The 21875-nt window shown below is 38.9% G+C and overlaps 1 protein-coding gene across 16 annotated transcripts in view; it reads left to right on the top strand.

The window, feature by feature from the left end:
• Nucleotides 1-21875, top strand: part of ptprk (protein tyrosine phosphatase receptor type K) — a 149803-nt gene that overhangs the window by 57593 nt on the left and 70335 nt on the right. For all 16 annotated transcript variants that reach the window (XM_088089706.1, XM_088089716.1, XM_088089715.1 and 13 more), the window contains 5 exons: nucleotides 1020-1142; nucleotides 11144-11304; nucleotides 13603-13654; nucleotides 13749-13807; nucleotides 21155-21236. In XM_088089706.1, coding sequence (XP_087945832.1) covers nucleotides 1020-1142; nucleotides 11144-11304; nucleotides 13603-13654; nucleotides 13749-13807; nucleotides 21155-21236 — 477 coding nt within the window. The remainder of the gene's footprint in view (nucleotides 1-1019; nucleotides 1143-11143; nucleotides 11305-13602; nucleotides 13655-13748; nucleotides 13808-21154; nucleotides 21237-21875) is intronic.

The following is a 21875-nucleotide window of genomic DNA, read 5'->3' as shown; positions in this document are numbered from 1 at the left end:
TTTGGTTATTTTAATTAGAGTAGAAACGATTCGTGGATTAATTGCCACGTCTGTGTACTGTATGTACTATGCAAGTTTACTATATTCAGCCATTGTTTATTCAGGGAAAATTGACTGAGCATTCAGCTCTTTTACAGAAATGCCCTGGATTCACATTCAGTTGCCTAAAAGTATATATAAAATATGATAGCAATAAATTCAATAAAAACAAATAATTGGCAGAAATGGCCATGAAAAGTAATAAATAGCAATAAAATCAGTGAAAAGGATGCAAAAGATTAAATAGCAAACACATCTGCAACTAGTGAAAATTGCATACCACAATAGAAAAAAAAACAGTAAAAATGATGACAATAAAAACAATAAATACCATAAAACTATGTACAGATGATTTAATCTTGTCCTACTCTGGCCAATGTCAAGAAGGACACATATCTGTGAGCACTAAGTACCAGTGACTTGAATCAGATGGCACTGTGGCTTTTCTTAGCCACATCTCTCTGAGCCATTTTATTAACACAAGCCGTGCATCACTCGTAGGTCAATGAATCAGACTGCTAGCAGTAGCCTGCATGTTATTTCTATCAGCAATATTGCCATTGCACGCCACATATCATTGGAGGTTGATTGTTTCAGCTAGCCGTCAGGGACAAGTGGCGTCTCTCTGCATTAGGGCAACTTCCTGCTTAGGCTGGGCCACGGGCGCCCAGCTCACACATGGTTGTCCCGAGGCTGTGGTGATGGGCTCAGATGATCAGCTGAAGGCCCTGATGGTTGAGTCAGAGGTGATCCTGACTTGCCTTGAGTGATGACTGTTGGAGCTCAGACTCCTGGTGGTTTGTTAATGAGCTGAGACAGACACACACAGAAACACAACGTACAGGAAAAGGATCAAAAGTTAAAGTTGATACGACCAGAAAGGAATTCATGTAGCGATTCAAATAACTAGATTTAATTCTTCTGTCAATAATCACTGATGGTATGAGATTAACTAAATCGTATTGTTTTTCTCTTTGCAGGGAGCTGTACGTTTGATGAAGGCTTCTCTCAGTGTGATTACCAGCAAGATCCCTATGATGACTTTGACTGGACGCACATCAACACCCAGGAGGTGCCATACGTCTCACCAGACCTGCCACAAGGTGACTTCCTTTCTCCCGTTTCCGTCATCCACGGGTTCAACACATCAAAGTAGAGGAGGAGAGTAACTAAGTCAGGGTGTCTTCAGGTCCTTAAAAAGTCTTAAAATGTCTTACATTTAATTAGTTAAGTCATCAAATTGTCTGAAGTTTTAATTTGTGAGGTCTTAATTGCCACTAAAATTTTATCTAATTTCATTCATCCATCTTTTGATTTATGTTTCTCAAAATGAGTCAAGCTCTGCTCCATGAAAGTTACAAATCCTTAAACCCACCACTGAACCTAATACTGTCCTTTTACTTTATACTTGCACATACCTGTTGTTAAATATCGATTACCCAACTCACGCTGATTCCTACATAAAACCTAACTGCACGGGACCACATATATACAACTTACCTTTAATGCTTACCTGCAATGCTTAAAGTAGAAAAAGAGGATTTTAAATTTGATTAAAAATTATCCTGAAAAAGTCTTAGAAAGCATTAAATATTAGTGTCTGAAAGCTGTAGACACCTTGAAAAAAATACTTTCACTGTTCTTATTGTTTAATCTGGTATTTTTCTGCAGAACCAGTACTTTAATTTTGATACTTTGAGCACTTTTTTAAAAATCCCTCTTTACTTTTACTTAAAAGACAAGTGTGTCAGAATAAATGGTATGTAGCAGCAAGGTTGCCAATTGCAGCCAAATGAATATGTCTTCCCTCTTAAGACAGTAGCTTCCAGGGTGCATTCACGCCACTAAATTCAAGTTGCAACTTCAATGTGAAAATGCTAAAGTTCCTCTCTAGAGCCAGTGTTTCTTTTTCGTCTGTTCTGGGCTACTGTAGAAACAACATGGCAGACTTTGTGTAAGAGGACCTGCTTGTTATGTAGTTATGAAAAGCTCATTCAAAGCGAATGAAAACACAATGATTTTAAAGTCCCTTTTACACTGATAGTCAAGGTGGGAATTTTGTGTTGTTATTCCACCTCGTTGTTCTCTATTAAAGGTGCAATTGTGGAATGGGGGGACAGAGTTTTCACACTTTTAAGCTGGCAGCTAAAGTGACAGTGCCAAATATATGTCTGTGTAAAAAGGACAGCTGGTAGGACAGGACTGGTATGACGTTTTGGCAGCGTTTTTTTAGTTAGCAACTAACATAAAGTAGAACAACAGCCAGAATTGACCACAAATTGGGAAACCAACGAGGTCCGGGAGCTCCTTCCCTTCTGAGTAGAGGAGATCAGCCACCATATAACAGAGACAGTAAATGATTATTATTGCCATGCAATGTTGTTGTTATGTTTAGAAAGCGCTGCTGACACATATGTTATATGTCACACTAGAGGTCAATGCTGTTGTGTTATTTGTCATGCCTGCCACGCCTTTTTTTGCTTCTGGATTGCCGACATGTTATCTAAAGTCACACACTGGAACATCATGATGCCTCCATTGTTTGGTTCTGTGTAAAAATGCAAAAGGGACTCAGCAGTGACCCTATAACGCAATCTCTTTGTAAAAAGGGCTAATCATTCTTAGTGATACACAAATGAAAACATAGCTATGAATATCATCTGCTATTTTTTACCAAGAGATCTCCCAAAAACATACACACTGGGCCTTTAAGCGAGTTCAGATGCAGGCCTTTTACTTGTAAAGGAGTATTTTTACAATGTTGTATTGGTACTTTTGCTTTAGTGAACGATCTGAGTACTTCTCTCACCTCTGACACCTCTTCTGTATCCCATCCACACTTCTTCCCTCTCTCCTCTTTTCTAAGACATCCTCTCCTCTCCTCTCCTCTTTAATCAGTTGTTTTTTTTCTCTGTGGTGATGATGAAGGGGAAATTAAATCTTTCTGCCTCAGGGCTGAGGGTCTAATTAACAGAATATGAGGTCATTAATCAACGGCAGGGAACAGGGAAGGTTGCCTACTTTACAATCTTAAAAGCAAAATGTTGTAATAATAACCAGCTATGCAATGTGGAGATAGTGACTGACTTTACAAAATTAAAACCACAGAGGAAGAATGTTGAAGGGTTTATGAACAACGGCGGTAACCACAGTGACCATGTTGAAATGTGACCACAGACATGCTTGAGTTTGTTCATATCTTTAATTTTGACCTCTCTCTTCCTTTTCTTCTCCCCTTACCCTAGTCTCCTCTTATTTCATTTCTTCTTGTCTTTTTTCATCTCCTTTTGTCTCTTTTCTTCTCTACTCTGACTTGTCCTCTTGTTTCTTTTCTCTTCGATTCTTTCCTTGCAGTCTTCTATTTCTTTTCCTATTCTCTTGTCTCCTTTCCTCTCCTGCCCGGTCATCAATTATCAATTTGTCTTCTTTCCTCTCATCGCCTTTCTTTTCCTCTCTCCTTTTCTTTCCTTTCCTCTATTCTTCTTTTGTCTCCTTTCCTCTCCTCTCCCTTCCTTTTCTTTTGCCTTGTCTTGTCTCCTTTCCTTTCCGTTCCTTTCCCTTTCCCTTCCTCTCCTCTCCTCTCCTCTCCTCTCCTCTCCTCTCCTCTCATTTTATCTCCTTTCCTGTCCTCTTGTCTCCTCTTGACACGTTTCCTCTCCTATGGTCTCATCGCCTTTGTTGTGGGAGATTATGACTCTGTTACCATGACAATGTAATGCCGTTATTTATCTCTCATGCATATCATCATGACAACCCAGATACACTGACATTAAGAGAAAGGTTCAGTTCAATGACAGCTCTTTATGATTTTCACACAAACACACAAAAAAATCCCAAAGTTGTTTGTGTGTCTGTGTGTGTGTGTGTGTGTGTGTGTGTGTGTGTGTGTGTGTGTGTGTACCTGCTGTCTGGTGGCTGCATGTGGTCTTGGATATATTTAGACCATGACAGGATGATGAGATGCCTTGCCCAGTGGTACACAGCCAAAGTCTAGCATTTAGTGATATTAATACAGAGCGGTGTCACTATGCAGAGAGGGCAGGTTGGCAGTTTGAAGAGGTTAAATACCTCGGCCCAAGAACGCTAAAGTAATGCCTGGAATTAGCAAAGCATTAACTCCTGTAGGCTAGTGGGATGAGCAGGAACGAGGATGGCATTGCAGGTTAATGGTTTTGAGATGTTGGTTGCTAAAGGTGTGGGGGGTTCAGAGCACTGCCTAAAGGTACAGGAGCATGAATTGACATTTGATGTGTTAATAATGCCAGCAGGGCGTGGGACAGCAGTGCTGCGGATGGGAAACAAGGTTGCTGGAGGGGATTACAGAAACAGCACTTGGCTGGGTTTTGTATTTGGAAGAAGTAGCAGGGAATGGGTGAGGGGTTGAGTTAGTAGCTTAAATACCTTGCCCAGGGACACAGTGGTAATGTCTGTTATTAGAATTGTTGTTTTGCCAGGAAATCCTAGCCACCAGTAATTTAGAAGTACTCTTGTCTGGCTGCAGTCTCCCTGAGGGCTTGGCTTGATTTAGAGCATTGGATGTAAACCTTTTGGGCTTTTGACCCTTAATGGTATTTACGGTATACAAGGTATTTAGAAATCCCGACGGTGTGATTTTAAAAATGGATCCTCATCTTTCTATTAACTTCATACTGGAGAGGCTGCATTGAAGATGTTTTGAGCCCTGGAGGTTACACCTGGGCCACACTGCATGTGTGAGCAGTGTGTTCACACTGGCAGCGTTTGTGCTGCTGCCCACTGTTATATCTACTGTATTTCTGCAATTTAAAGCACATACTCCACTCTCTTTTTAAGCTGTGCCAGATATTGCATTGTCAACAACACGGTCCTGTAAATGTTTCACAGTAAAAAGCATTGTGTCAACAACCGAAGGGATTCTGTCGACAGAAACGTTGTCATAGAGCTTTTATTTTGAAACAGGAAAGGTTCAGTAAAACAGATACATTTGTATTTCCTCATGTTTGTGACAGATAAAGACATTTAAACTCTAGTAAAAGTGAAAAAGTAAAATTCAAGGAAGGTATGAAGACATAGATATCACCCAAAACTAAACTTTGTTTAGAGTGGATTATGAAAGAGTATCTGGCAGCTCAGTGACCTTTGGGAGTGAATTTATTTTGCTGATTAGTATTTAAGGGTTACAGTATATATTGTCAAAGGTATTGACAGAAGAAAACAAGTAATATTAGGCCTTTACACAAAGATGTTATAGTCATTGGATAGTTCGACCAACAATTATACTTTTGTTTCTTATAATCCACATTGGTTTGTCCCAGTTACTAATCACCATTTGTGCTTAAGGCGGTATTGAGTGTGGAGGGATGGTTTGGCAGTTTTTGTAATAGAGCTAAAACTATTCTGTGTAATCTCTTTGGGGGTTGATGTTGGCACTAGACACCATGGCAGGGTCTAGATGCCACGCTGGCAACGTGCATTGTGCCAGTTGAACATTCATGGGCTGGGGCTCTGTGGCTCATTGGACTAAAGCAGATACTCTTGACTCATAATGTTGTCAGCCAGTACCACTCTAAATCTATTTGGCATGCCATTCTCCCCATGTCTCTCCCTCTCTTTCCTCTTATTCTCCACAGTGTACTGTCTAATAAGGGAGGAGAAAAAAAGGCATTTAGACTGCAGTGAAGCTGGTCTCTCATCCACTGGATGTTTTAAAAATGAGTGAATAATGATGGATACAGCAACACAAACTATGCAGCTTTAAAATTTGCATTTAATCAAACCTCTATGACACACATTAAGCCTCCCAAAAGTAGTATTTTTTATTGCATTGTATTGAAAACATATACACCCCATGTAATCGCAGTGAGAATTACTTTACAGGTATTTCATGTGTTGCGCATATATTGTTAAGGCCCTGACACACCAAGCTGACAGTTGGCCGGCCAGTGGTCAATGTCGAGCCGTTGGTGAGCGTGTGTCACCCTAGTTGACCCTAGTCGGCCCTTGTCAGCTGTTTTTCATCTGATTCAGCATGTTCAATCAGTGTCAGAGCCCGTATATACAGTATATGAAATCATTGACTGACAGTTCAGCTCAGTGCAAGAGAAGAAAAATGGAAGTAAGAAAACCAAACAATATTATTATTTTTCTTAAATATGAAGAATTATCACTTTTACAATGTCATATATGGTAGTAAATTGAATATCTTTTGGTTTGGGACTGTTTGTCAGATAAAACAAGACACTGAAGATGCCACTTTGGACAGAAATCAGATACAAATCTCCAATCACACAGTAGCGTTCAAAAACACTATTAAAAAGTAAAATTTTAATGACAGGTTAAAAGAAATACCAGCGAGATAGAAAGATTAAATCAGTCCCACGTGTGACAAGTACAGTGTAGCAATTAAAGTATATGGTGAGTCTTGTTTCTTTATTTTAAACAAGCTGCATTTTTTTTGTATCCCACCTATTGCAGTTGGCCATAAAACGTTGAAATTAAAAGTCACCCATTAGCTGTTATCCCAACAGCAGGCTGTTACTGTTTAGCTGGAGAACGGTCCTCTTTGTACCACGCTTCTGCTGCTGTTGTTGTTATGTGACATATCTAGGTCTTTAGGCTGTCACGGGGGTATTTTTAGCCTCATCGTTATATTGTGTCGTCATTCTATTAGCGGCCATTTTAGACTTTGGCAGTTCAAAGACACCAGCCATTTTAGAAACTGGCAGACTTCAGGTGTCGGATGTTCTTGGCATCACAAGGTCTACTTTCTTAGCTTGGGTGTTGTGTCAGTTTCATGTACTGTCAGTTTTTTTATTACTCATCTTTTCTGAAGCCAGTTTTTTCTCCAGATTAGGTGTTGTTATTGTTCTGTCTCTCCAGGCTAAAACATTTGAATATTTTTTTTGAAAATTATGGAATATTATAACTATCAACCAAATACTATTCAGGTGTTTTTACCTTCTTGCTCTTAGGATTTTGCAGCAGGCAGTGTTATGATAAGCTGAAGTGCTAAAGGTTATATTTTTGCCATGTTGTGTGTGTTGTGACATATCTGGGTCTCTGATTGATAGCAGTATTTTTAGCTGGTGCACCATCTTGGCAGCCATCTTAAAGACGCTTTACTCATGTCACCATCTTGGTATGAGTGCCAAAAATGAAGGAATAGGAGAAACACCCATTATGTGTTCATTTTGGATGGCTGTATATTATAGAGATGGAGGGAGAGAGTGTGGTGCTGGCCTAGTATTGTTTCCAGTCTGACTGGCTGAAGTCCAGTTTGGATGCTCTCATTTTGTATTTTGTCTGTGACATTCAGAAGCGGGAAAGTAGGATTATTCTAATACTGGCTGAAATAGAGGTGTCTGTTTTTTGTGAGTGTGTGTGTGTGTTTGCATGTGTAGGCGATGTTGGGGTGGTAATGACAGAAAAAGAGGAGGAGAGATCAAGAGAGAGAGGAAGAGCCAATCCAATAACTGGGGTACAGTATTGGGGTTTTGAAAAGCTGTGTGTGTGTGTGTGTGTGTGTGTGTGTGTGTGTGTGTGTGTGTGTGTGTGTGTGTGTGTGTGTGTGTGGGTGTGTGTGTGTGTGTGTGTGTGTGTGTGTGTGTGTGTGTGTGTGCGCGCGTTAGTTGAAAGCCTGTTACATTGAGCTATATTCTGCAGAGAAAAGTGTTTTCTCACAGTAGATTAGCTAAACAATGAGTGATAATCACTATTGTTTTGCAGCCCATTGTATACAGCATATTGTGTGTACAGTTTAATATGCAAATAGATTTAACCAGTTAAGACTGAGTGCTGCTTTGTTTATCAAAAGCACAGACATTATGTTGTAATATATCAATGTATTATTTATAAGCAGTTCCAACCAAGCAATCTGATTCGTCCACAAGACTTTTGGAACGTGCTCAAATATACATTACAGCACACCTGCCTCGACCCTCAACACTAAGAAGATTACATCATTTAAGCACGACAGTGATGCGGTCAGGGTTTGCAAGCATCGCTGAAGTACTTAAATGATGTTACACCCTCGAGTGTAATATTGCGATTATACAACTATTACCAACAAAATAAAAATGTGTAACCAAAATATATTCATGTTTTGAGGCAATCAGCTCTTAATTCTCTAATTCCTGGAAAACAATCAGTCACGTCAGTAGAATCCTATATGAAATGTTTAAGCTCTATTCTGTCTAGCTCTACTGTGTTCTGTTCTGTTCTGTTCTGCTCCTTTTTTGTCCTGGTCTGGACTGTTTTTTTTATAATGTTTTGTTTTGTCCTGTTCTGTTCTACTCCATTCTGTCCTATTCTACTCTGCAACTGACAGTGTAATTGTTTTCATTGCTGATTAATCCATCAATTGTTATTTCAGCGACTTCACTAATTACTTAGCCTATAACTGTCAGAAAATTCTGGGAAAATAGCCATCACATTTTCCTGGAGACAACAGGGATATCGTTATATTGCTCATTTGTCCGTCCAGGAGTCCAGAGCCCAAATATTTTACATTTACAACAATATAAAACACAGAAAAGCAGGAACACTCATATTTGAGTGGCTGAAATGAGCATATGTTTAACAATTTGCTTGAGAAGTTATACATTTAATTATTAAACTGATTAACCTATTAATTGTATTGTTTTAGCACCAGTTCTATTCCATTCTGTTCTATTCTACAAACAGACTTAAACACTATCATGGCTACTTTCTCTCAGTTTGTGATGAGATAATGTGAGATTAGACATCAGGCAGGAAAGGATCAAATTTCATCATATTTCACTGGAACAACATCTGGTTGAGGTCTGAGCTGATTACTGGAACATCTGGACGGGCTGACCGACCGTCCTGTCAGCACACCCAGATTATATTTTATTCCGAGCTCCATTTTCTGCAGTCAGCTACTATAGGTACAGGGTATTTCGCTTAGTGGTGACAGTTCGAATAGTGTGCATTTATTCTTGGCTTACTCATCTTTCTCATTGTGAGTGGCTGAAAAAACTTTCTCCAGAGCCCCATCATGTCAGAATAACAAAACCAACGGATTTATGTTTGAAATCAGCAGAGATGAGGAACATGATGCAAACAAATAAGTAAGCCAGAGAAATATAGCCCAGGGGATAGCTATGAAAAATGCAGTTAATCACGTGACACCACTGGGTTGTTGCAGGTAATGATATGTTGCAGACTGTGGAAACATTTGACTACTGTGGTTAAGGAGTCTGTGGAAGCCGCAGTGACTGGTATCAGCATGGTATAATGCAAACTGCAGCCGTCCATTTCACATTATTTTGATCGAGTCTGGCTTATTTTTCATTTTGTCCGGGAATCCAGAGAGTGAGGAAGAAATAAAAGTGTGTGATGTCATAATAAGATGTAGAATATCTATTCTTTTTCCAATTCACTGTGTTTATTTGTTGTTGGCAACCTCAAAATCACAAAGGAGAAACAAATGACACAGTTGTAACAGGGCTTTGTTTTTTGTGTTGAGGTACTAATGACTGATTCTTGTACTGTAAGCCAAAAAGGAACGAGAGTTACCAAGGTGATTAAAAGCATGCAAACATCAAGGGAGAGAGTACAGGGCTCTTTCGGGGTTTTTTTATTCTCATGACAAGAAACTCACTGCTTCAAAGTATCTGTGTCAAAGAGTGAAGGCCAAACGAGGACACAGAGCAGGGGAGTGGGGGAAGTTCACCTTGGTTTCCACTTCTTTGTGTCCTAGATAACAGAAATCAGATGGTCATAGATTAAATTTAGAGGTTGGGGTTTTTAGTGTGTAATAGACTTAACTCAAACGCACAATGAAGTCACAGGAGAAGGTCCTGCAATCCTGGTTAACTTTACATTCATACACAGATACTATATACTAAATAGGTAAGGGATGAGTTAGATTTAAGATTTGATTTGTCACATGCACACCACAGGATGTACAGTGAAATTTAAAGTGACTTTTGATTCCGAAAGAAAACAACACCAATACCCGATGAAGATAAAAACAACTAAATATTTACTAATTAAGATAAAAAACAGAGTATGCAGCACAGAATAGATGAAAGTGTATGATGAACATAAGGTTTGAATTTAGATTAACTATATATGTATATTTACTGATGGACAGGGCACCTTATAAACATGCAATAATGATGGGGATTGATTCGATTTTTTTTGTTACTAGTGCCAATATTTATCCTGCTTATCAGTTAAATTCTCTATCGATTCTGTTATTGATTCCTATCAGTTTTCTGTGTGTAAATGAAGTAGGTCCTCATAGGAATTCAGTGTCAATGTGACTGCTTTATTATCTCTTTATTCTGACACTATATTTGTATCATTTTATATTTGTATATTTGTTTCATTTTCATTTAGGATGTCAAAAAACAGTTGCTTAGCCTGCCTGTTAGATGCTAATATTTTATGACATGGGACATTAACTCCAGGAACGGATATGCTGCCCAGATTTTAAACAGTGGCACTTGGACATAAACAAGTGTCACTCACAAGGGATTCCCGGAGATAAAGCCCATGCTACGTAAAAATGTTTCATCTTATTTTTGGTGTTTTTCAACCCTCACTTGAAATGATCATTTTACAGACCTTACAAGCAGCACTGTTTTCATCCATCGTCATGAAATGAAGCTATGTTTTGGACCGTTTGTTTGCCTAGCTGCATAGACACATGAGTTTGACATTGACACAACTGATAAGGTCAGAGGCATACGATTAAAATGGATTGGACGATTTTAAACTAGTTCACTGTAATTGCATCAGTTCACAGAGCTGTTGTAGCTCTCTTTCTTGTCCTCAACAAAGATTATTTTAAAGCCACACAGTAGCAACGAGAGTTGGTTTACTCATGTAGGTACATGTAACACAGGCAGTGGGTATACAATCTGCACTTCAACAAGTCCTGTCATACACACCAACTTCCTCCTCAAAGGGCACCACTGCTAGTCTGTTCAAGCAGTGAGGTATGTGGTCTACAAGCACAAACAGCTGCAAACAAAAAAGAAAAACAAGCTGGTTCGTGGCTCATGATTCAGTCCAGATTTAAAAAACTCTGTGAACCTGATCCACCTCAAATTATATGTGTTGTTTGATTTATTCTTGTCTCTATCTCTGTGTCCAGGTTCCTACATGTATGTGGACGTCTCTCAGAATGACGTTGGGGAGAAGGCCAGGTTTCAGCTGCCTGTCATGAAGGAGAATGATACTCATTGTATCGACTTCAACTATCTCCTCACCAGCCCTGACGGCTCCAGTCCTGGCACACTCAACGTCCTGGTGAAGGTAGTCAGAATAAACACAACATAATAGAGTTAAAGTAGTTTTATTTTTTGACTTAACGGACTAGGACTGCTTGGACTTGCTGCATTTATATGGCACTTACCTTTTTAAAGGTATACTATAAAGAAATTATTTGGCACTGTCTGTCAACAGTATTGGCAGTAAAAGTGAAATAGTGAAAGCCAGCTGCTTGACCTCTTTGCCTTGATATATTTGTGTTTTTTTCTGAGCCCAGAAATTAAGAAAATGAAGGCAGAAGGCAGAGTTTCTGCAGATAAATACACGACCATACACTTCTAGCTGATGAAGTAATTAATGATTATGAGAGATTGATTTTATTTGAGCCTAAACATGTTTTTTAGGAAAATTCTGTATACCTTTAATTTAGAGACATTAACATTAATACTACAAACAAACAAAACCATGTACACGTCTTTTCCGGCCTCCATATATCTGTTTACACTGTGTGAGGCGAGTGCAGATTTCATGAGACACAAGCTGGGTTGCAGTATTTATTTATTTTTTTTCTGCAGAAAACATAAGGTACTTTTACTCCATAAAACAACTTTAGATGAGTTCAAGTGCTGAGTTAAAGCTCTATGTTTGTCACAATGGCAGATGGTGAACAGAGTCTCTTCATTTAAACAAAACAAACAGGATTTATGGAGAATATGGTGCGGATTTGTGAAATACAGCCATAAGTAATGCAGCTGGCATGTAACAGAGGCTGCTGACTGTCTTGCCTTAAATAAGAGTTTATGTAAAGGTGACTAATTATGCATTAACAATAAATTTTACACTTAAATGTTGACTTTTAAAATCAGCAAACATGCACTTTTAACAAACCGATAGTGTCTTTGTTTTTCTTATCAGAGTTTTTTTTTTTTGAACATCTATCAAAGAACACAGTTTAGGAGGTGGACTCCGAAAAAAAAAACATTTTATGATCCAAACTTTCCCCCTATTTTTGTTGTTTCAGCAACACTCTTGTCTTCTCATCCCCCCTCTCCTCCTCTCAAGTTTTGCTATAGTTTGGGGAGGTGGCTAGAAAACACATTATTGGAAGATTGCCATTTTACTGGTTCTACCATTTCCTGGTTCTGAGCAGCAGGGGAGCATTATGAGTTGGAAGACTGCCCTTCAGTCTGATGACACAAAGTCACATCCACATTATTGCAAAAGTATTCCCAGATCAAGTGTTATTGTGCAAACCAAAGTTCCTACCAGCCCAGAGGTAGTTGTATAACTGACCTCAACCTCTCACCTCTTTGTTTTCACAAAAACTTACAGCCATTATTATTATTTTTGTGTGATTGAAATATGTCTGTGTTCTCAAAAGGATTCCTCTCGGAGAGAAATCTAAACAGGGTTTTTATCGCAGCTGCCTACATCAAATTTCGTCCTGCTTCCAGCTCTTGCTAAAAGTCTGATAGGTGTCTTTATGGATAAGACTTTTCTAACAAGTGTTGCACTTGGTGGATTTCTCTTTATTTGTAATTGCAGTTGTGGCATTACGGTATTTTGGTGGCTCTTAATCGTAATCAGCATAGTGCACCAAGAAAGGCACTGCCAAAACTGCTAAAGAGACAGAAAAGACATGTCTGTTATTGGCTGTCCAGCAACAAAGCAGGTACCTGGCCTATAAACATGAAAGTAAGCCAATTCAATGTTTTAATATATATTTGTATTGCCAGCTGGCACTGACAAACTCAAATGGCAGCTTTGTTTGGCAAATTCAAACTTCCCAGATCGGTAACTCATCAGTAAAAACCACTTCTATTTTGTGTTACTAAAGTACACAATGAGCAACATTATGACTGAATATTGGTCAAAACAAGCTGAGCTCAACAAGCAACGTTGCTCTCCATGTGCAGTCGGCTGTTAGACGGATGTGCAGGGACCATCTTTAAAATGCAACACCGAAAAGAGATTCTACAAAAATATTACACAGCTTCACTCTTATATGGTGTATTGTCCTTTTGGTTATACAACAGCACTTCATTTGGAAAAATGTGCTTTTGCATAATTTGGGGGGAATTTTTCTTGGAAAAAATTACAATGTAGTGTCACCAAATTAACTCCATACACATATAGTTATTAGAACTACTAAAACACATTGATTGTAAAAAAGAAAAAAGAAAAAAAAAGTGTTTGCTTGGGCCAGTTGAAGCCACAGTACACATGCATATGTGCACACATGATCAGGAAAGTACCACATCTGCCTCAATTTGAGTCAGGAAAAACCCTGATAAAGGACTATATTTAATATATATTTTCTATTCTATTCTGTGTTGTTTCTAGGTTAACAAGGGTCCCTTAGCCAACCCTATATGGAATGTGACGTCCTACACTGGTAAAGACCGGCTCCACTCAAAACACTCATTTCATAATTTACTCTGACACTGTTGGTTTTGTTCGCTTGTGTTGACAATGATGTCATCTTTAAGGTAAGGACTGGCTGAAAGCAGAACTCGCCGTCTCCACCTTTTGGCCTAATGAATATCAGGTAACTCCCTAAATTATACACAACAGCTGTGTGTTTCCACTTCTGTTCATGTGAAAACACACACACACACACACACACACACACACACACACACACACACACACACACACAAACACATACTCACATGCTGGGAGGCAGGAAGTTGATTTATTTGTGTTGACTGAGGCTCAGGAGGTGACGATCAGGCTAGAAACACACTGGAAAAAAATAAGGTGTGTGTGTGTGTGTGTGTGTGTGTGTGTGTGTGTGTGTGCATGTGCATGTGTTTGCATGCATGGGGGGGTGTGTCACCAGGGTGTGTGGATATTGATATTGTGTCAATGTTGTTTTATTTGTTTTTAATAAATACCTGTCTGACATTGAAAGGTTTGCAGAAAATATTGCAAGATTTTATGTTATTGTATGTTTCTTCTACTTTTTAAATTTATGGCCATCAGTCAGCTTGGTCCATGTGTGTCTGTGGGCTGGTGTTGACAGATGTGTGCACAATGTGGGATAGCTTGTCTTCGAGTGTCCTAGCAGGCACACACACACTGATCATGTTAACACACAGCCTGGGGACCCTGTAATATTACTGCAAGGCAAAGTGTGAAAGCATCCTCCAAATGGCCCATCTGGAGCCCAGTCGCCCTCAGTGACTATGGGAGGGGATCACCAGCATGAAACTCGTGTGTCAACATGTTTTAATTGAACATAATCATCCCGGTTTGCTGAGGCTTATGTAGGTTTTTCAGGCTATGAAACAGGTTATTGGATTTGAGGTTATGAAGCTATTTTTTCATGTTGGAACATGTTTCTGTGTTAGCACTTTAGCTTGAGTTGTAATGAGACTTGTTTCAGCAGAGGAAGACAGACACACGTAGTCACGCACACACACTCACACAAGAATGGATGCACACACAAAATACACACATGCCCACACAGCACCTTTTAGATAGACCTTGTAGTTACAGTTTTATCACGTCAAGTATATTTTAGAATGAAAACTGGCTTTCCGTTGATGACTAAGGTCACTGTCACTAGACTGCAATACAGTTAACCAACCACAGATTGTTACAGCTGAAACAATGAGTCAATAAACTAATCTGCAACTACAGTATTTTGATAATTGTTCAATCCCTTCAGTCTTTTTTTGTGTGAAGATTTTTCTTGTAATATATTTGGGTTAGGACTGTTAATGCAACGTTAGGGTTTCCCACACATACATTTTATCAGTGGCGGGCCCCCACAAAAGATTTTCTAGCACTATTGAAATATACATACCGTGCAGGTAGTCATTGCACCACACTCTCGGAGTGCAAAGAGTACTGTTGTCATAGATGAGAGCAGAACACTAGGCGCAGTGAAAGTGAAACTCTGCACTCTGCTTTTTCACTCATCCATCGATCTGATCACCTCTGATATCTGATCAATTGATCAATTATTCATGCTGCAACTCAGACTGCTGCTGAGGGATAAAAATAACCCATGGTGAGTTTTGCCTGTGCTGCTTACATGGACCCGCAAAAAACCTGGCCACTACACATACGTAGACTGATTCTGTGGGAAACACTAAACCTGGTCTCACTCCCAACTGGTCAACTATGGATGCTTGGTCAGTGACCCTCTGCATCAGCTACTGACGTACTGCGACATCCTTTAGTGGTGATACAAGAATTACCGAGCTGCAGTATTTTTTTATGCTTCAAGCAACTGCTGTAGTAATAAAGAGATAGAAAGTCTGTAAAGGGTGGGTGGATGATGAGGTAAATGGGTCATACAAACTTCAGACTGTCTGTGTCCCATTAAATAACAATATAGTGTGCTAGTATGTATAGCATGCTGTGCTAGTGACACAGGTCAGGCGACATTACATTATATCAGTAACAAACACACTTATTTTAAGCCAAACCATTACGTTTTTTTTTTCTTAGCCTTACTATGCACTTTTGTCTCCACAAACTAAGGAAGTAAACACCAAAACAAAATTTTTGACCTAGGTTATGAACTTATTTTGAAAAAGGACTATGCATTTAACGAGCGGATAATGTACATTTCCTGTGAAAATATATGTTTATTTTAAAAAGACACAATGTGCGTAACAAGCGGGAGTTGACGTGCCGCCCAGTGTGTCTCACACTGCTGCTAAAGAGTGCCTCATTGCCTCAGTATATGATGCCAAGGGCAACTGACCAAGACTGATCAAAACAATACTTTTGCTGATTTTGACTTTGCAGATGCTATCTTAGAAGTATTTTTTTTTAAATTTTATTGACCAAATTTGAGTTTGATTATGAAAATAATCTTTAGTGCAGCCCTTCATTTTATCTTCCCATACGTGTCAGGATTTGTGGCATAGGCAAGATTTTGTTTTTCCATCACTATAAGAAATCTCAGTGTAGTTTTATGCCAGTTTTATTCCAGTGTGTTCAGATAAAAAGCAGCTGACCTAAAACCAGATGAAACATGAAGTGGAAAACCGCTCCTTACCTGCAGACTGAAACATTTTTGATTCAGTGCCCATACATGCATACATCAAAATGATATAAGCCATTAGTTGATAAGAGGATGTTTGCCATCGTTCCAACCTCACTCTGGAGTGATGACATGTCAGTCTTGAGCCTGCAGCGTATCAGAGTTGCTTTGCCCATGCGAGAACTTGTAAACCTGAACTATCAGTAATCCTTCCTCACAGTGATGAGACCAGTCACCTGCATTATTGACATACTTTCATCTCAGAGCTGACCACCATTCGACCCATGAATCACAGGATTCAAAGGGTCTTCTGGCTGATAATGGAATTGTACAAGGAAATAAAATGAGCAATGACTTTCATCCAGGCTGCAGTGACCTGAGGCATTGTGAAAATCATTTAAAATCCACTTTTTTAAATACATGATCATTAACTAAGCAATAGACATGACACTTAGTCACAAGATTGTAACTTGAGTCTTGACCTTTGCTGTGAAGCCAAGGGGTTATTGCCGGGTCTAAAATGTGAAGCCAATGCAAAAGTTCCTTAAACCTGCATTATTTCTAATGGCCAGCAGGGGACTGCAAAAAGAAGTCTGATGGAAGAGGTATCAATAACTTTATTTATTTACTCAGTAAATAATTTCCCATTCAGTTTATGGTCTCAATGATTAGTTTCAAATCTCACTAATGTCAGTTCCTTATTGTCCCATTTGGAGTAAAATAAATAATAAAGCAGGCTGTGTGTTAAAGTGTGGCTGCATTGTGTTTGACAAGTCGCTACCACAGCAATGTCCTCGTGTTTTCTGTAGGGATGTTTCTAAGGACTAATTTCCCTGATGCTTGAAGTCGAAACTTCAACTAGCTGACTGGTAGGAAAGTGAGAAAACATTCAGAAAATGTTCAAAATTGAGCCAAGTGCATTCTACAAGCTTAAACGGAAAATATTGTGTATATTAAAAGAGCCATTTAAATTAGTCACAATTTTCAACAAAACAGTTTACTTAAAATGTTGCTGAAAATTGTGTCTCTTTACACCATTCATTACAAACATTGCACATTATCTTACAAAACATGACAACAACTCAGTAAATAAAAGTTAACAAATAACATAATTTGAGAACAATTCTCTTTTAAAAAAATAATTCTTTAGGAAACATGTCTGATTATCACAGCAGCGTTTTCACTGGTTGAATGTAATAGAATAAAAATCACAATCATTTTAACAAAGAGTTTAACTTACTAGTATTTTTTTGGTTGACCAGTGACAGTGGCAACATGTAACTGACTTGTTGATTCATTGTGCACATCCATAGTTCCCAGTCAGAGCAAAGAGCTCCTCCGCAGCTCCAACCACTCGCTCAAATATGGTCACTTCTGGCTCCAAAAAGCAAAGATGGTGAGGACAGAAATGCCAAACTGGAGTTTTTAAAACATTAAATCACAAACCAATTGGAAGTGGTGTAGTTGTAGTTAGGTGGGTGGTGGGTGTACTGTTTGGTAGATGGGTAGGTTACTCAGAGAGGAAGTTGGTTTACTGTCCTGTATATTCAGAAAAAGAGAATGGAAAACAGATGGCTCTACCCCGTATACCTGTGTATACTCTCCACTATACCACTGCCAATGGCTATATCAATGTACCTTCATCCACTTCTTTTATACAGTCTATGTGTAAAACACGATTTAGCGTCCTGAAAGATTTGCACCTGACTTGACAATTTACATATGCCTTGCACTTCCCCTTCAGGAACTAGAGCCTTGATTTAACAAATCACGAGGCTGTCATCGGACTTGTCTGAACTGACTTTTGAGGCATGAGCTCTGGTTTTTAATGATGAAGATAATACTTTCTACCAAAAGTGAACTTATCAGGAAGATTTAATTTATACATTTGCACTTGCGCACAAAGGAGGGGAAGTCATGAGGCCGTGTTATGGCTACCAAAACAAACGTGGTTATAATAGCAAGTGACGATCAGCAGACTGCAGGCAGACAGGCAAGCTGGTCTTCAGACAGACAGAGATGAAGGTATTAAAAGTCAACTGATGTCTTTCTGCTGCGCTCCGCAGTGAGCTATGAGTGAAAGATGATAGGAGAGAGAGACAAGACAGATTGGTAGGGGAGGGAGACAGAGAGCGGGGGGAGTGTGACAAGCAGGGGATGATAAGCTATGGGTAAACAGTTCACGGCAGATTTCCTTTTACAGGTGATGAATGACAACAACTGCTCACCCCCTCACTCTCTTTCTCCCCCTGCCTCTCCTTTTTGATAGCGACCTCCTCCTCTGTTCATTACAGCGCACCTCCCTGAGTAAACACTGTTAGAAAACAGAGATGGCAAGCGAGAAAGAGAGAAGTTGGGGGAGAGAAATGGTTCGAAAGAGGGATGATGATGGAGAAAATAAAGAGAGGATGGAGTTGGAGGACTAACGTATGGACAAGGAGGAGGGAGGGAGGAAGAGATAAACGAGTTTTGTAGTTATTCAGACAATGGGTTGATGAAATGAGGTGGTGGTAAATTGAAGCACTTGTTGAATGCAGTATTTACTCTACTTGAAAAGAAGAGTTTAGAGAAACAGGTTAGCATTAGACACAGCAACTTTTTTTTCATTAATGTGACACACTCTTCCCTTTATGGTTTCAATGTTGAAATACAGATAATGGATGGACAAGAAAAACAAAAAGACTGGCTTCAAACCCTTCATTCTCTTCCTTACCACGTTTGGTTTCATTGCTTATTATCATTTCTGTGGCAGCCATTTTATGTGTACCAAAGGAGATTACTATGATCCAACAGGAAGTATCTCATTTATCCTTCTTGGCTTGTTGGCCTGAATGTATAAATCCAGCAGCAGTCGGGATGGCAGCTTTGTATTTATCCAGTTTAGTGCACATCACCGGCGGCTGTCACTGGCTTTCTATCTATCCTCTGACAACTTAGATTGGATCCATCACTTTTACAGCAACTTTAAATGGAAATAGTCTAACTTTGTGGCTTCCAGTGAACCAAGAATATATCTAAAACTTCAGAGGCTCAGCTTCTTATTTGGTAACAATACTAAAGAGGGTTGATGATTCGGTAACAGTGCTTTAAAGGATTTGTTGTTTATGACATTTTCAGTTTTATCCTTGGAATGGAATTCATTTTGTTTTTGCCGTGGCATATTATTATTATTATTATTATTATTATTATTATTATTATTATTATTATTATTATTATTATTATTATTATTATTAAAGGGTGATGGAGAGCCAGAAATGACCCTTTTCAATAATCTTTCCTGTGGCTAATTTCATAAATCTTGTTTCTAAAAATAGTCTTAGCAAGTGCACAGGTGAGAGATTATGAACAAATACAGCAACAAAAACACTCTTATGCATTCCTTCCTATCGGCTGTTCCTACAGTGGTACAATGTTGTCTGAGGGTAACGTTTAGACAAACAAACTTTTGAAAACAGTTCATTTTTCATGTCAGTTTCAAATGGCATGAATTTTTAACACATTTTTAAACTTTTTTGTTTTTCATTTCTGACCATTACTGTACTTTGTTGCTTTAAGGTATCATTACCCAAAAGTGTACCCCTCAAAATATTTTTTGAATATTTCTTTAAATGATGTTAACCTTTAAAAAAAACAAAACAAAAAGATAAAAACAACAACAATAAAACAACAACAACAACAACATTAACACATTTTTTTACTAACTGGCATCATACTGCGTACCGTAGAGGGTATAAAACAAAATATCAGTTGATGTTCTCTTTTCCTTCAAATGTTTTAATCTTAATTTAATCTTTGTTTATGATTTCAATTTCTACTTATATATTTATACTGTATATGTTTACTGTTGTGCACAGGTCTGTCATGAAAAGACATTGTGATCTCAGTGAGACTATAAAGGAATGAACCTCCTCCACCCTACCCCACCCTCCCATAGACCCATTTTAGTCATTTTTAGAGGGACAGGGGACATTTATGGGGAAATGGAAGGTCAACAGTATCTGCCAAATAGAAAATTAATTTGAAAAGCAGCTTAGCACTGTGTGTCAGTTTTTTCAAGTCACAAATATGTAAAATGTTATGTTTTCATCATGTGTTTTGGTCAGGTACCTATTCAAACTTGTAACATTTAGAGTGTATAAAAGCTGAGAAAAGTACCAAAGTACCACATGAAGACGCTGAGACCTTGAGAAACACCATAGAAAAAAATTCTGAAATAACTACATTTTTGGTGCTTTGTTGCAAGCTCTTTTGTTGTAGAAACTTCTGAGAAAACTCCTTATTGTTAAAATACATATAAAAACCATACATCCTCTGAATGCAAGAGGTCTCTAGTTTGTGTCTGTAAAATTTCACAAGGTTGTTATTATCTTAGAGGTCACTGTAGGTCATTTTATACAATGATGTCAACTTGAAAAAAATGTCACACTACCATAAAATGGCTACGGTGGGGGCTAACTTTATCACACATGAATAAATTGGGCTCACTGAATCCACAAGAGTCTCAGCTTTCCAGTCAGAGTCAGTTTATGCAATTACAAGACCGTTAAGGGACCCCAGTGTGCAGAAATATTCAAGCAGACATTTAAAAAACGGCATGGTGTTTGCCCAAAACAGCATGAGACTAGCATAAAATGGGCATGTCTGTAAGGGGGAGACTTGTGAATATCCACAGAAGCCATTTTTCTTCAGTTATCTTGACGTTAGAGGTGAAAGGACTCCTGTGAAAATGGCCATTCCATTTTTTCCCTTACCAAAATTTAGCCCAACTTTGGAGCATTATTTAACCCCCATCTGAATATGCCATCTTCACTCTAGCTTTTAAAACTAGAGGTTAATTTAAAAAGAATATGCCATATAATAATGATAGTAATGAATCTCTTTTCTTTTTCCCAGGTCATATTTGAAGCAGAGGTTTCGGACAGCAAAGCCGGCTTCATTGCCATTGACGACATTCAGGTGCTCAGCTACCCATGCGGTGAGTCATTAGCATGCCAGCAATTAGTCCTAGTTCGCTGAATAGGCGCTGATAGCTTTGGCCACTAATTAGACTGTACCTGGGATGGTTTCTGTTGCACTTGAATGGGTAGATAAGTGGGAAGGTGACACAGGAGAGGAGGGATGCAGCGAGAGGAGAAAGAGAGGAAAAAATTAGAGAAATAAAACGGAAGAGAGAGATTGTGAAAGGGAGAAAGAGAAAGAGGGAGAGAGTGAAGCGGGAAATGAGACAGTATTAGGGCAATCATAGAGGGAGAGGATTCTGACCACTCAGCACTTTCTCTCTCTCTCTTTAACCCACATGCACACACACAGTAACACACACACACACACACACACACACAGTGAACAGTAGCTGTCTTGTCTCATACTGACAGGAAAGAGATGAGGGCTGCGGCCCATTTTAAATTCTCTCTACGTCTCAAGACTTCTTCTTTCCTTTGCTTGAGTGTTTCCTTACTTCCAGAGGCCAGAGCAGAGTTGTGACGACAAACTGTTAATCTAGAGCCATAGGCAGGTTCCTGGAGGGTCCCTGTGTTGGAAAGGAAGCAATTACAACTCCGTTTGGTCATCCGTCTTGTAGGGGCGCTGAAATCTCTGAGGACATTTTTGTTTCTTA

The sequence above is a fragment of the Plectropomus leopardus genome, chromosome 16 (assembly GCF_026936395.1).
Source record: "Plectropomus leopardus strain MGB_pleo_1.0 chromosome 16, ASM2693639v1, whole genome shotgun sequence".
NCBI classification, from domain to species: Eukaryota; Metazoa; Chordata; class Actinopteri; order Perciformes; family Serranidae; genus Plectropomus; species Plectropomus leopardus.
This window is presented reverse-complemented; position numbering and strand designations above follow the sequence as displayed.